The 17384-nt window shown below is 45.4% G+C and overlaps 1 protein-coding gene across 3 annotated transcripts in view; it reads right to left on the bottom strand.

Moving 5' to 3' along the window:
- EPHX2 (epoxide hydrolase 2) overlaps positions 1–17384 on the bottom strand; it is a 145945-nt gene that overhangs the window by 59792 nt on the left and 68769 nt on the right. For all 3 annotated transcript variants that reach the window (XM_075341301.1, XM_075341300.1, XM_075341302.1), the window contains exon 18: positions 9103–9161. In XM_075341301.1, coding sequence (XP_075197416.1) covers positions 9103–9161 — 59 coding nt within the window. The remainder of the gene's footprint in view (positions 1–9102; positions 9162–17384) is intronic.

Genomic DNA, 17384 nt, shown 5'->3' with positions numbered 1-17384 from the left:
GGTTTACACTTCTGCTTGGAGAGAGGAAAGGCAACTGCTTTCTGCTATTCTCCTCTAATGGCTCCAGTGCTAAATCTTCATTTTCCATCATCCAGGTCTTTCATTTTCTCTGTAATCCAATGTACTTTCACCCAGCATCAGCCCATTGGGTAATTTAACCTGGCAGGGAATTCAGGAAGTTGGTGTCCTACCACATCCTCTCTGTTAATTTAGTCTCCATTTGTCCAGGTTTGCTAAATCAAATTGGTCATTGCTGTTCCAGCTGTGCAACATTGTCCATTGCTGTTCCAGCTGTGCTACATCATTCATTGCTGTTCCAGCTGTGCTACATTGTTCATCGTTGTTCCAGCTGTGCTACATCCTTCATTGCTGTTTCAGCTGTGCTATATGGTTCATTGCTGTTCCATCTGTGCTACATCATTCTTTGCTTTTCCATCTCTGCTACATCGTCATTTGCTGTTCCAGCTGTGCAACATCGTCCATTGCTGTTCCAGCTGTGCTACATCGTTCATTGCTGTTCCAGCTGTGCTACATCGTTCATTGCTGTTCCAGCTGTGCTACATCGTTCATTGCTGTTCCAGCTGTGCTACATCGTTCATTGCTGTTCCAGCTGTGCTACATCGTTCATTGCTGTTCCAGCTGTGCTACATCGTTCATTGCTGTTCCAGCTGTGCTACATCGTTCATTGCTGTTCCAGCTGTGCTACATCGTTCATTGCTGTTCCAGCTGTGCTACATCGTTCATTGCTGTTCCAGCTGTGCTACATCGTTCATTGCTGTTCCAGGTGTGCTACATCGTTTATTGCTGTTCCAGGTGTGCTACATCGTTCATTGCTGTTCCAGGTGTGCTACATCGTTCATTGCTGTTCCAGGTGTGCTACATCGTTCATTGCTGTTCCAGCTGTGCTACATCGTTCATTGCTGTTCCAGCTGTGCTACATCGTTCATTGCTGTTCCAGCTGTGCTACATCGTTCATTGCTGTTCCAGCTGTGCTACATCGTTCATTGCTGTTCCAGCTGTGCTACATCGTTCATTGCTGTTCCAGCTGTGCTACATCGTTCATTGCTGTTCCAGCTGTGCTACATCGTTCATTGCTGTTCCAGCTATGCTACATCGTTCATTGCTGTTCCAGCTGTGCTACATCATTCATTAAACTCCGGTGCCGGCACTGAACTGAGTACTCTGTTCCTGCTGTGGAATTTGCCATCAGAACTGTGCTGTTGAGACTGTGATTAGTGACTTGGACTGTCATCAAATACTGCTGGTCACTTCTCTTATACTAATCTTAAACCTAAGTTGTAATATCAATGTCATGCAGCCTGGTTATGTTATATCTGCAGTTGATATGTATATAAAGTGCTGGAAGCAGATCACGGCATCAAGCATTATGCTGAATGGGACAGGTATATATGATGCCTTGTTCTGCTTCTGATATTTGTAGTAACTTAAAGCAGTACTTTCTATATCGTGGTTCGTTTTGATCTTAATTCTAACACGCTGGCCTGGCCTCTCCATGTTGTCATCACCTAGTCCATTACCGCATACGCGTGTCCCTCAGCGCAACTTCCGGGTGCGCTCACCCGGCGGCATCATAGGTGGTGCCGCGCATGCGTTAATGACGTCACGGGGAAATCTCCCCGACGCATGCATAGCACGTCACCTCTCGCCGCCGGCTGTGGTGCACGTCATATCCGGGGGTGTGTATGCAGGTGCAGGCGGGAACGCGGCTGGACATGATGATGATTAAGGATACACACTACTTAAGGGTGGGAGTTATGGGAATGTGATAACGTGCGGTGTCCCTTGAAAAAGGCAATCCGAAACGGCTGTTGGGCGCGGACCTTGGACCCATCTTTTCCCCCTTGAATTGCTGGTATGTAAACTTGTGATCACCTGACTGCATTTATCCTGGACAGGGTAGTGCCAGGAGTTTAGGGGAATACCCCTACCCCATGCCATGCAATTTTTTATACAGGAGGGGATTGTTATATGTGAATGACTGAGATTTATATGTTTTCACTGCTTTATTAGACATAATTACCTAAACTTCAGTCATTCATCACTTATAAGGCCCTGGTCCCCACGTATGCGAGGTCCTCTAATTGTTCTCTCTTTTACTATGTTATGGTATCTTGGAATTGTGTGCGCAATTCCTTTTAATTGTTCGTCTTTTTGACTCTGATTAATAAAGATTTATGGATTATTTGACTCCATTGTGTGGTTTCCACATTTCGTCTCAGTATTTATAGGAGCATATCCTGGTACTAGGAATCTAATATTATGGGGATATCATGTGTTAAAATACTTGCATTAATATGATTGGATATAAATGTATATTCCCATCTTCCATGAAAATTGTTTCAATCATTCATTGCTGTTCCATCTGTGCTACATCATTCATTGCTGTTCCATCTGTGCTACATTGTCATTTGCTGTTCCAGCTGTGCAACATTGTCCATTGCTGTTCCAGCTGTGCTACTTCGTTCATTGCTGTTCCAGCTGTGCTACATCGTTCATTGCTGTTCCAGGTGTGCTGCATCATTCATTGCTGTTCCAGCTTTGCTACATCATTCATTGCTTTTCCAAATGTGCAATATCGTTAATCGCTGTTCCAGCTGTGCTAAATTGTTCGTTGCTGTCCCAGCTGTGCTACATAGTTCATTTCTGCTCCAGCTGTGCTACATTGTTCATTGCTATTTCAGCAGTGCTACATTGTTCATTGCTATTCTAGCAGTGTTATATTGTTCATTGCTGTTCCAGCTGTGCAACATTGCTCATTGCTTTTACAGCTGTACTAAATTGTTCATTGCTGTTCCAGCTGTGCTACATTGCTCATTGCTGTTACAGCTGTGCTAAATTGTTCATTGCTTATCCAGCTGTGCTACATTGCTCATTGCTGTTACAGCTGTGATATATTGTTCATTGCTGTTCCAGCAGTGCTAAACATCGTTCACTGCTGTTCTAGTAGTGCAACATTGTTCATTGATGTTCCAGCAGTGCAACATCGTACATTGCTGTTACAGCTGTGCTGCACCACTCTTTGCTGTTCCAGCTTTGATACAACAGTGCTCGCCAATCCAATTTGGCCACACTGATCATCACTGTTCCTGACCTGTAAAATTGACTTGCACTGTTAAACCTCTGCTGTTCCTCCAATATTATAACTTTGCTGATCTTGTTTGGCATCACTGTTCCAACCTAGCTTTTTCTTGAATGCTTCTGCGCAGCAGCTCCTCTACCCTGCTGTACCAGCACCAATGCCATGTGCCTCCATCAGAACCTGCGGCTGCCAGGAAAGCTCCGAACTGCAACTAATAGGCACTTGTTCTGACCCAGGAACAGCCATATGTAGAGGGAACTTATCAAAATTTGCCTTTTCTTCAAGTAGTAGACACAAAGCTTCTCATAAATTTGGCAATTATATATATATATATATATATATATATATATATATATATATATTTTTTTTTTTCTGTTTCTTTCCCCGTCTGTCTCACTCTAGCCATCTCCCCACCGACATCTTTTTACCTCACACATAAGCTTCTTATACTAACAGTTTATTTTGTTCCTATAGCAACCAATCACAGTTGGCATTAATAGCCTGCAGCTCCCACCTTCATGAAGTTTAATGGAGGCAGGATGTTGGAGAGTAACTGTAAAGCGTGGGGTTAAATTTTCCCATCAAAACAGTCTATGACGTTCCTTGGGTCACATGAGGCGTCTGTGCAAAATTTCGTGATTGTAAATGCAATGGTGTGGATTCCTTTAGCGGACAAACACACACACACACACACACACACACACACACACACACACACACACACCCCGTATATATCACTGGTTAGCCGGACTTCTCCTCTTTTGCACTTGTTTCATCAGAGATCACATCGCACTGTGGAAGTGTTGCCCGAAAATATAAGAGCTGTGATCAATTTCAAAGAAAAAGCAATATCTGCTGCAGATAACATGACAGACCTGAAATGTAACCCGAGACAGAAGGTTAAGTGAACGCCGCGCTGCAATGTCACCGGGGCCCACAGACGGGGGACAGCGCCGGGGACGGGGGATTAATGAACAGTTTTCTTATCAGCCATCAAACTTGTCAAGATCCCATCTTCTCCAGAACAAAACTAATCCTGCGGAAATGTCACAAGTGCTGGAGACAGCCTCCGAATCACAGCCAGAAACCCCCATTATTACACAGCAAAGACCACCACGCTAAGGGCAACTATATACAGGAATATAGCTACTATAATACTGCCCCTATGTACAGGAATATAACTACTATAATACTGACCCTATGTACAAGAATATAACTACTATAATACTGCTCCTATGTACAGGAATATAACTACTATAATACTGACCCTATGTACAAGAATATAACTACTATAATACTGCCCCTATGTACAAGAATATAACTACTATAATACTGCCCCTATGTACAAGAATATAACTACTATAATACTGCCCCTATGTACAAGAATATAACTACTATAATACTGCCCCCTATGTACAGGAATATAACTACTATAATACTGCCCCCTATGTACAGGAATATAACTACTATAATACTGCCCCTATGTACAAGAATATAACTACTATAATACTGCCCCCTATGTACAAGAATATAACTACTATAATACTGCCCCTATGTACAAGAATATAACTACTATAATACTGCCCCTATGTACAAGAATATAACTACTATAATACTGCTCCTATGTACAGGAATATAGCTACTATAATACTGCCCCTATGTACAGGAATATAACTACTATAATACTGCCCCTATGTACAAGAATATAACTACTATAATACTGCCCCTATGTACAAGAATATAACTACTATAATACTGCCCCCTATGTACAAGAATATAACTACTATAATACTGCCCCTATGTAGAAGAATATAACTACTATAATACTGCCCCTATGTACAAGAATATAACTACTATAATACTGCCCCCTATGTACAAGAATATAACTACTATAATACTGCCCCTATGTACAGGAATATAACTACTATAATACTGCCCCCTATGTACAGGAATATAACTACTATAATACTGCCCCCTATGTACAGGAATATAACTACTATAATACTGCCCCTATGTACAAGAATATAACTACTATAATACTGCCCCCTATGTACAAGAATATAACTACTATAATACTGCCCCTATGTAGAAGAATATAACTACTATAATACTGCCCCTATGTACAAGAATATAACTACTATAATACTGCCCCTATGTACAGGAATATAACTACTATAATACTGCCCCCTATGTACAAGAATATAACTACTATAATACTGCCCCCTATGTACAAGAATATAACTACTATAATACTGCCCCTATGTACAAGAATATACCTACTATAATACGGCCCCCTATGTACAAGAATATACCTACTATAATACGGCCCCCTATGTACAAGAATATAACTACTATAATACTGCCCCTATGTAGAAGAATATAACTACTATAATACTGACCCTATGTACAGGAATATAACTACTATAATACTGCCCCCTATGTACAAGAATATAACTACTATAATACTGCCCCCTATGTACAAGAATATAACTACTATAATACTGCCCCTATGTACAAGAATATACCTACTATAATACTGCCCCTATGTACAGGAATATAACTACTATAATACTGCCCCCTATGTACAAGAATATAACTACTATAATACTGCCCCCTATGTACAAGAATATAACTACTATAATACTGCCCCTATGTACAAGAATATACCTACTATAATACGGCCCCCTATGTACAAGAATATACCTACTATAATACGGCCCCCTATGTACAAGAATATAACTACTATAATACTGCCCCTATGTACAAGAATATAACTACTATAATACTGCCCCCTATGTACAAGAATATAACTACTATAATACTGCCCCCTATGTACAAGAATATAACTACTATAATACTGCCCCTATGTACAAGAATATACCTACTATAATACGGCCCCCTATGTACAAGAATATAACTACTATAATACTGCCCCTATGTAGAAGAATATAACTACTATAATACTGACCCTATGTACAAGAATATAACTACTATAATACTGCCCCTATGTACAGGAATATAACTACTATAATACTGCCCCCTATGTACAGGAATATAACTACTATAATACTGCCCCTATGTACAAGAATATAACTACTATAATACTGCCCCCTATGTACAAGAATATAGCTACTATAATACTGCCCCTATGTAGAAGAATATAACTACTATAATACTGCCCCTATGTACAAGAATATAACTACTATAATACTGCCCCTATGTACAGGAATATAACTACTATAATACTGCCCCCTATGTACAAGAATATAACTACTATAATACTGCCCCCTATGTACAAGAATATAACTACTATAATACTGCCCCTATGTACAAGAATATACCTACTATAATACGGCCCCCTATGTGCAAGAATATAACTACTATAATACTGCCCCTATGTACAAGAATATAACTACTATAATACTGCCCCTATGTACAAGAATATAACTACTATAATACTGCTCCTATGTACAAAAATATAACTACTATAATACTGCTCCTATGTACAAGAATATAACTACTATAATACTGCCCCTATGTACAAGAATATAACTACTATAATACTGCTCCTATGTACAAGAATATAACTACCATAATACTGCCCCTATGTACAAGAATATAACTACTATAATACTGCCCCTATGTACAAGAATATAACTACTATAATACTGCCCCTATGTACAAGAATATAACTACTATAATACTGCCCCTATGTACAAGAATATAACTACTATAATACTGCTCCTATGTACAAGAATATAACTACCATAATACTGCCCCTATGTACAAGAATATAACTACTATAATACTGCCCCTATGTACAAGAATATGACTACTATAATACTGCTCCTATGTACAAGAATCTAACTACTATAATACTGCCCCTATGTACAAGAATATAACTACTATAATACTGCCCCTATGTACAAGAATATAACTACTATAATACTGCTCCTATGTACAAGAATATAACTACCATAATACTGCCCCTATGTACAAGAATATAACTACTATAATACTGCCCCCTATGTACAAGAATATAACTACTATAATACTGCCCCTATGTACAGGAATATGACTACTATAATACTGCCCCTATGTACAAGAATATAACTACTATAATACTGCCCCTATGTACAAGAATATAACTACTATAATACTGCCCCTATGTACAAGAATATAACTACTATAATACTGCCCCTATGTACAAGAATATAACTACTATAATACTGCTCCTATGTACAAGAATATAACTACTATAATACTGCCCCTATGTACAAGAATATAACTACTATAATACTGCCCCTATGTACAAGAATATAACTACTATAATACTGCCCCTATGTACAAGAATATAACTACTATAATACTGCTCCTATGTACAAGAATATAACTACCATAATACTGCCCCTATGTACAAGAATATAACTACTATAATACTGCCCCTATGTACAAGAATATAACTACTATAATACTGCCCCCCTATGTACAAGAATATAACTACTATAATACTGCTCCTATGTACAAGAATATAACTACTATAATACTGCCCCTATATACAAGAATATAACTACTATAATACTGCTCGCATGTACAAGAATATAACTACTATAATACTGCCCTTATGTACAAGAATATAACTACTATAATACTGCCCCTATGTACAACAATATAACTACTATAATACTGCCCCTATGTACAAGAATATAACTACTATAATACTGCTCCTATGTACAAGAATATAACTACTATAATACTGCCCCCTATATACAAGAATATAACTACTATAATACTGCCCCTATGTACAAGAATATAACTACTATAATACTGCCCCTATGTACAGGAATATAACTACTATAATACTGCCCCTATGTACAGGAATATAACTACTATAATACTGCCCCTATGTACAGGAATATAACTACTATAATACTGCCCCCTATGTACAAGAATATAACTACTATAATACTGCCCCCTATATACAAGAATATAACTACTATAATACTGCCCCTATGTACAAGAATATAACTACTATAATACTGCCCCCTATATACAAGAATATAACTACTATAATACTGCTCCTATGTACAAGAATATAACTACTATAATACTGCTCCTATGTACAAGAATATAACTACTATAATACTGCCCCCTATATACAAGAATATAACTACTATAATACTGCCCCCTATGTACAAGAATATAACTACTATAATACTGCCCCCTATATACAAGAATATAACTACTATAATACTGCTCCTATGTACAAGAATATAACTACTATAATACTGCTCCTATGTACAAGAATATAACTACAATAATACTGCCCCCTATATACAAGAATATAACTACTATAATACTGCCCCTATGTACAAGAATATAACTACTATAATACTGCCCCTATATACAAGAATATAACTACTATAATACTGCCCCTATGTACAAAAATATAACTGCTATAATACTGCCCCTATGTACAAGAATATAACTACTATAATACTGCCCCCTATGTACAAGAATATAACTACTATAACACTGCCCCTATGTACAAGAATATAACTACTATAATACTGCCCCTATGTACAAGAATATAACTACTATAATACTGCCCCCTATGTACAAGAATATAACTACTATAATACTGCCCCCTATGTACAAGAATATAACTACTATAATACTGCCCCTATGTGCAAGAATATAACTACTATAATAGTGCTCCTATGTACAAGAATATAACTACTATAATACTGCCCCCTGTGTACAAGAATATAATTACTATAATACTGCCCCCTATGTACAAGAATATAGCTACTATAATACTGCTCCCTATATACAAGAATTTAATTACTATAATACTGCCCCTATGTACAAGAATAGAACTGCTATAATACTGCCCCTATGTACAAGAATAGAACTGCTATAATACTGTGCAATCCCATTTAGATAATTATTGTTATTTTTCTGTTCTAGGGGTCACTTCCTATCAGGACTTTGCCACCTACTTCTCGATCTGAGTCCAGTGTCCGCAGTCTTCGATATGTCCTCTCGTCAGATTTGGAATCTGTAAAAAAAATTTAGATACAGAATTTTAGGTTTATGACATGAATAATTAATGATGCGGAAAAGATAGTAATTATATGGGCTTTTGTATTGATGGGGTTGTTTGGCCTCAGGATACAGGTCAGCAGTTAGTTTATGTGACTGCAGATTTGTGAATCCTCTCAGCGCGCAATGTGCATGCTGTCAGGATTCTCCTATACAAAGTGTATGATTTGCATATATACGGTCACGTAACGACTAGACGTGCACGGCCTCGCTCAATGCAAGTGAATTGAATGAGGACGGACATGTCTAGTTGGAATGTGGCCGGAAGGATGCAAATCCCATACTTGCAGTCACATCATCGCAAGAGAATCCTGACAGTGTGTGCAGACTTGTACCCCAAGGGCGAACTAAACCCTTTAAAGCTCTATTTTATGCCACAGTAGAGGGGTATCTAACCTTGCTCCAAGTGGAGAACATTAGTGCCAAGGATCTGTAGTGCACGGATCATATGCAATGAGGATAATTAATATTTGATCCTCCCCCGATTTGCAAGGTTTCCCCCCTATAAAGAATGGAGAGGGCTGAAACTGTTATTGTAGGTAACTTTAACTGTGAAAGAATGAAAAAAATTCCAGAAAATCCCATTGTATGATTTATAAATAATTAATTTGCATTTTATTGCCTGAAATAAGTATTTTATCACTGACCGATCAGCAGGAATTCTGCTCTCACAGACCTGTGATTTTTCTCCTACCCTGTCCTCATTATCTGTATTAATTGCACCTGTTTGAACTCGTCACCTGTATAAGAGACCCCTGTCCACACACTCAATCACACTCCAACCTCCAACATCCTGTCCAAGACCAAAGAGCTAACTAAGGACACCAGGGACACAATTGTAGACCTGCACAAGGCTGGGATGGGATACAGAACAATAGGCAAGCAGCTTGGTGAGAAGGCAACAACTGTTGGCACAATTATTGGAAAATGGAGAAACAGAAGATGACTGTCAGTCCTACTCGGTCTGGGGCTCCATGCTAGATCTTGCCTCGTGGGGTAAGGATGATTCTGAGAAAGGTCAAGAATCAGCCCAGAACTACACGGGAGGACCTGGTCAATGACCTGAAGAGAGCTGGGACCACAGTCTCAAATATTACCTTTAGTGACACACTATGCCATCATGGATTAAAATCCTGCAGGGCACACAAGGTCCCCCTGCTCACACCAGCACATGTCCAGGCCCGTTTGAAGCTTGCCAATGACCATCTGGATCATCCAGAGGACGCATGGGAGAAGGTCATGTGGTCAGGTGAGACCAAAATAGAACTTTTTGGTATCTCACTACACGCACTGTGATTGGAGAAAGGAGAAGGATGAGTACAACCCCAAGAACACCATCCCAAAACGTGAAGCATTGGGGTGGAAACATCATACTTTGGGGGCCTTTTCTGCAAAGGGGAAAGGACAACTGCACGGTATTGAACAGAGGATGGATGGGGTCATGTATCGCAAGATTTTGGCCAACAACCTCCTTCCCTCAGTAAAAACATTGAAGATGGGTTGTGGCTGGGTCTTCCAGCATGACAATGACCCGAAACACACAGCCAAGGTGACAAAGGAGAGGCTCCGTAAGAAGCATTTCAAGGCACTGGAGTGGCCTAGCCGGTCTCCAGACCTCAACCCAAGAGGAAATCTTTGGGGGGAGCTGAAACTCAATGTTGCCCAGTGACCACCCAGAAACCTGAAAAATCTGCAGAAGATCTGTATGGAGGAGTGACCTGGAAGATCTGGAGAAGATCTGTATGGAGGAGTGACCTGAAAGATCTGGAGAAGATCTGTATGGAGGAGTGACCTGAAAGACCTGGGGAAGATCTGTATGGAGGAGTGACCTGAAAGATCTGGAGAAGATCTGTATGGAGGAGTGACCCGAAAGATCTGGAGAAGATCTGTATGGAGGAGTGACCTGAAAGATCTGGGGAAGATCTGTATGGAGGAGTGACCTGAAAGATCTGGGGAAGATCTGTATGGAAGAGTGACCTGAAAGATCTAGAGAAGATCTGTATGGAGGAGTGACCTGAAAGATCTGGAGAAGATCTGTATGGAGGAGTGACCTGAAAGATCTGGAGAAGATCTGTATGGAGAAGTGACCTGAAAGATCTGGAGAAGATCTGTATGGAGGAGTGACCTGAAAGATCTGGAGAAGATCTGTATGGAGAAGTGACCTGAAAGATCTGGAGAAGATCTGTATGGAGAAGTGACCTGAAAGATCTGGAGAAGATCTGTATGGAGGAGTGACCTGAAAGATCTGGGGAAGATCTGTATGGAGGAGTGACCTGAAAGATCTGGAGAAGATCTGTATGGAGGAGTGACCTGAAAGATCTGGGGAAGATCTGTATGGAAGAGTGATCTGAAAGATCTGGAGAAGATCTGTATGGAGGAGTGTGAGGTAAATCCGGAGATATGACGATAAATCATGATATTCAAGTTATGTCAGGAAGCCCTCTCCTGGTGTCACCCCCCCTTTCCTTCACACAACTCCTTCAATCAGAAAATTTACCACAGGGATAAACGGTTTGTTTAGCAGATAGGTGTCAAAGGAACTGGTCTGTGTTCCACTTACACCTCCAACAGCCATCTCCTCTGATATGGAGATTAGATGATGTGGGAACAATGGACACAGGATGACTCCCTGCCGTGACCCTGTGGTAGGGGCTGCTATCTAATTAGCAAGCTTGGAAGTATCCAGACAGAACGACTCCAGTAAAATATGGTTCATATCTCGCAAGCCATATTTCCGATAAATATGGCAACCATAAAAATGGTGTCTCTGCATGCGGACGATGCTGGCACACCTTTTTTATGGGAGCGGGAGATTGGGAAGTACCCCAGGCGTGATATCAGCCAATGGGGAACTAGTAGACAAGTCATGAGTCCTCTCGTTCTGTAGCTAAATTCATAACTGTCACAATGAGAGCGTTGGCGTCTGCCTACGACGCTCCCAGGCCAAGTTATGGCCATATCCCCTGTTGTGGATATTGTCCATAACTCCAGCCAGGGGTGGAGCAGTGCTCCCTCTGAGGTCACTAAGGTAGGAGGGGACCTGGATTTGCCCAGGTTGATAACCCTACTTCGGCCATTTTCCAGTGTTCTTTCGCTGGGGGTCACGTGTAGGAAACATCTGTGGGAAGGATCCTAGAAACCTGGCCTACAGCGCCCCCCTGTGGCCAGACGCACAAGGTAACTGATTGAATTGCATACCTGTTTGTAAACCATGCTTTATCTGTAACTGTACTCTGACATATGTATATTCTGTAGATCTCCTATTGTATATATTGTATTTTCTAGTGTGCTTTAGGCTGATTAAATTATATAATTAATCTTGGGCTGTTCTGTTATCTCGATCTTGAATCCCACGTCTGTGTGTTCGGCTAATAGTTACCGTGAAGCGGTTGGTGGCAGCGAGTTGTGCCAAGGATTATTGTGGGGAGGCCAGTGAGATTCGGGGAGGTTTTATATATTCCGCCCGCGGAGGTCGGGGGAATATATACCCTACTCTCACCGGGGGCCCTTCAATAATCGGCATAAGTAGTATAGCGGCCTCCTTGCTTATTGTCGGGCAATTCCATAATTGGCCTGACTATAAGAGGGGCGCTAGAGAGCGCGTCACGTGCTCTGTCTGTCGGTCGGGAGGTATAAAGGAGGGGTGACCCCCACTTGTTACCCCCCGATTGTGACGTACTGGTAGCCAGCGCGGGGGATTTCTGAGTGACCCCCCCCCGGTGGTTCGTGACATATTGGTGGCAAGCGGTGGGATCGAGATAATAGTGTGTGTGAGTGTGAGACCCATACTCCCAGACACTAAAGACTGCCTGCAGCAGCTGTGGCTGCTGGGGTCTTCAGACTAGCTCAACACTAGAGTGTCAGAGTGCAGATACTGTAAGGTGTGTGGAGGCATCAGGTGTCAGTTCTGTGTCAGTGACCAAAGTCTGCAAGAATGGCTGAGAGCACCAGGAGCAAAGCCAAAGGAATGGCCGATGCTCAGGCCAGAGACGATGAGGAGGTTGTCCACGAGCCCTCCAAGAGCCCGACGCCAGAGAACAGCTCTGCAGAGGACATTGCACAACCTGGCACTGCTGGACAAAATGAGGAGGAGCTCGCCCAAGGGTCCTCAACGAGCCAGATGCCAGCCCTCCGCTCTGCAATGGACAGTGAATCACCAGGCTCCGCAGCGGGCCGCAGATCACCACGTGCCATTCCACCGAGCCTGGGAGGCTCGGATAGCCTTCTTCAAATGGCTATGGCCCTTCTCCAGGCTGGAGACCAGGAGGGCTACAAGGAACTCCTGGCAGAGCGCAGGGCAGAGCGGCAGGCAGCGCGTGACGCTGAGGCTGCGGAGCGGCAAGCAGTGCGTGAGGCTGCGGAGCGGCAAGCAGCACGTGAAGAGCGACAGCAACAGGCAGAGCGTGACTACCAGCTGCAGCTAGCTCAGCTCCGGCCCTCATCAGCCACACGTGACCTTCAAGACACCAAACTTCCAAAGGTCCGTGTTGAGGACTTCCCAGTGCTGGAGAAGGATGGAGACTTGGACTCTTTCCTGACTGCTTTTGAACGGACTTGCTTGCAGCACCATCTGGACAAGGATCAGTGGGCCAAATACCTGACCCCCCGTCTAAGGGGTAAGGCCCTGGATATCCTTGGGGACTTGCCTGCTGAGGCAGATCAGGGCTACGACACCATCAAGCGGGCCCTGATCCAACAGTACAACCTCACTCCGGAGTCCTACCGCAAGAAGTTCCGGACCCTGCAAAAGGGACCAAAGGACTCCTGGGCTGACCACCGGCGGGCACTTGCCCGAGCTGCCGACCACTGGACCCAAGGCCTGCAGCTTTCCACCGGACCGGAGATCCTGGACTTGTTCATCACGGAGCAACTCTTGTGGAACTGCCCTGAGGATCTCCGCCAGTTCATCCGAGACCAGAAGCCAAAGGGGTCCACGGCTACAGCTGCCCTGGCCGATGACTACACCAACAATCGGGCCCCGGAGGCCAGGAGAGCGGCCACCAGCAGCACCTGGAGAGGGGGTAAGATGAATTCTGCGACTGCCCCACCTGCCCCTAGACTGCAGGGGGTGTCCCCCTCAACTCCCCTCTCCAGGCCCGTGGCAGAGCCAAGACGGTGCCACCAGTGCAACCTACCTGGACACTTCAAGGCCATGTGCCCTCAGCGTCCCAAGGCCCCGGCTCCGTCCCCGTCCCAAGGGCCGCCCAAGGTGTATTGTGTGGGTGGGGGTGGTGGTAGGTCCCTGGACAGCTTCCAACCTGTCACCGTCGGCCGGTCTGTGACCATAGGACTGCGAGACAGCGCCTCGGAGGTGACTCTGGTGCGGCCTGAGATGGTGTCCCCCCAAGACTTGATCCCTGGAAAAACCCTCGCTGTCTCCGGGATTGGAGGCACTGACCCGGCGCTGCCTGTTGCTGACATTTATGTGGACTGGGGCGCAGGGCGAGGGGTGAGGGAGGTGGGGGTAACTGATCGGATCCCTGCAAACGTGCTACTTGGGACAGATTTGGGGCAGATAACCTCCCAGTTTGGGCCCCCCCCAAGGGCTGAACCTTCAGCCCGTACTGACATGACTCCTAACAATGTTAATGTGTTATCTATGAATGATGTAAGGGAGGAGGGAGTGAACTCTGATTTTTCTGCTTGCATAGACACCATAGACACACACTCAGCTGCAGCTGTGACAGGGGAGGGGGTCAGAGAAAGGTGTGACAATGCCTCTACAAGTAATCAGCCTGTGAGCTGGGATCTGTTGCCCTCTGCAGGGATAAGCAGAGAGCAGGGTGCTGCAGGGGGAGGACCAGTGTGTGGGGTGGGGGCTACCACAGCAAATGTGGGGTCCCCAGAGATTTCACAGCGGGGTTCTGTTGCTGCAGGAGGGGAACAGGCAGGTGAGATTGGGGCCGGTCCAGGAGCGGAAGTGCTCCCAGGTAAGATCTCGGTGCATGGTTCCCCCACAACCGGGGTGTCAGGAAGCCAGGTAGGTCTGCCTGAACCGGCGACTTGGTCAGGAACGGAGGAGGAGCAGGCACGACCCACGGTCGCAGCGGCTGTGGCCGCTGTCACCCGCAGTGGGAGTGCTGGAAGCCAAGGGGCCTCCCGGAGGTCCGATAGCTCTTCCCCTTCTGACCAAGTGGCAGCCGAGTCAGGTGGAGGCCAGGACACAGGTCCCGGGGTACTGACTGAAGATGTGACAGTCTCGTCGATTCTGGCCACATCTAGTGGCAGCGTTAGAAGCTGACGACAGCCTGAAAGCTCTTAAGGAGCAGGCGGCACAGCCTCCCTCGGACTCGGACCCGGAGCGAGTGGTCTGGGACCAAGGACGGCTGTACCGGGCCACGGTCCAGCAGGGTTCACCGGAGGCGTGGCCCAGGGACCGACAGTTGGTGGTACCCTATCCGTTCCGGACGGAGTTGTTGCGGATCGCACATGAGATTCCGATGGCCGGACACCTAGGGATCGCTAAGACCAAGGCCAGGTTAAACCAGCATTTCTACTGGCCAAAAATGGGGGCCGATGTGGCTGCCTACTGCCGTTCGTGTGAAACCTGTCAGAGAGTGGGGAAGGCGGGGCCACGCCCCAAAGCCCCACTGGTATCTCTGCCAATCATCGATGAGCCTTTCAGGAGGGTGGCTGTGGATCTGGTCGGCCCGCTGGCCATCCCCAGCAGCTCCGGGAAACGCTTCATACTAACGGTAGTGGACTATGCCACCCGGTACCCAGAAGCAGTGGCCTTGTCGTCCATTCGGGCTGACAAGGTGGCCACCGCATTGCTGGAGATTTTCTCCCGAGTGGGTTTTCCCCAGGAAATGCTCACTGACCGGGGGACCCAATTCATGTCCCAGCTGATGGAGGCCCTCTGTAAGCAAGTCCAGGTGCGACATCTGGTGGCCAGCCCGTACCATCCACAGACTAATGGCCTGTGCGAGCGGTTCAATGGCACCTTAAAGCAGATGCTTAAGATGTTGGTCGACTCCCACGGGCGTGACTGGGAGCGGTATCTCCCACACCTGTTATTTGCTTACCGGGAGGTTCCACAGGCCTCAACAGGATTCTCACCGTTTGAGCTCCTGTACGGGCGACGTGTGCGGGGCCCCCTGGCTCTGGTGAAAGAGGCTTGGGAAGGGGATTTAGCCACCCCTGGAGTGTCGGTTATCGAGTATGTCATGCGCTTCCGGGACAAAATGCAGGCCTTGACGCAACTGGTACACGACAATATGGCTCAAGCCCAGGCCGACCAGAAGCGTTGGTACGACCAGAACGCTTGTGAGAGGACCTACCAAGTGGGTCAAAAGGTGTGGGTACTGGTCCCCGTACCACAGGACAAGCTTCAGGCAGCCTGGGAAGGCCCATACCTCGTGTACCAGCAGCTCAACCCTGTAACGTACCTGGTCACCCTGGACCCTGCCCGTGGAAGGCGGAAGCCCTTCCATGTGAACATGATGAAGGCACATCATGAGCGGGAGGCATGTGCGCTCCCCGTGTGCAACCTGCCCGAGGAGGGAGAAGCGGAAACCCTCTTGGATATGCTAGCCCAGGTTAGGGCAGGCGGATCCATTGAGGATGTGGAGGTTGGCCACCAGCTCTTGGAGGACCAACGGTCCCAGCTGTGGGCCACCCTACACCCCTTCCGGGGGTTGTTTACCAACCAGCCCGGAAGGACTAACTTGGCTGTCCATCACGTGGACACTGGGGATCATCCCCCAATCCGGCGTTCAGCATACCGGGTCTCCCTGGAGGTGCAGCAACACATGCGCCAGGAGATTGACGAGATGCTGAAGCTGGGGGTGATCCAGGCATCCAACAGCGCTTGGGCCTCGCCTGTAGTCCTCGTCCCTAAGAAGGACCGAACCACTCGGTTCTGCGTGGACTACAGGGGGCTCAATGCTGTCACAGTCGCCGATGCGTACCCAATGCCACGCATCGATGACCTGCTCGATCAGTTGGCCGGGGCTCAGTACCTGACCATCATGGATCTGAGCCGGGGATATTGGCAGATCCCCCTGACTCGCAAGGCCAGGGAACGCTCTGCCTTTATTACCCCATTTGGACTGTACGAGTCCACGGTGATGCCATTCGGGATGAGGAATGCCCCTGCCACTTTCCAGCGGATGGTCAACACCCTGCTCAAGGGACTTGAAGGGTACGCGGCCGCGTACCTGGATGACATTGCCGTCTT

The sequence above is a fragment of the Anomaloglossus baeobatrachus genome, chromosome 3 (assembly GCF_048569485.1).
Source record: "Anomaloglossus baeobatrachus isolate aAnoBae1 chromosome 3, aAnoBae1.hap1, whole genome shotgun sequence".
Lineage (NCBI taxonomy): Eukaryota > Metazoa > Chordata > Amphibia > Anura > Aromobatidae > Anomaloglossus > Anomaloglossus baeobatrachus.
This window is presented reverse-complemented; position numbering and strand designations above follow the sequence as displayed.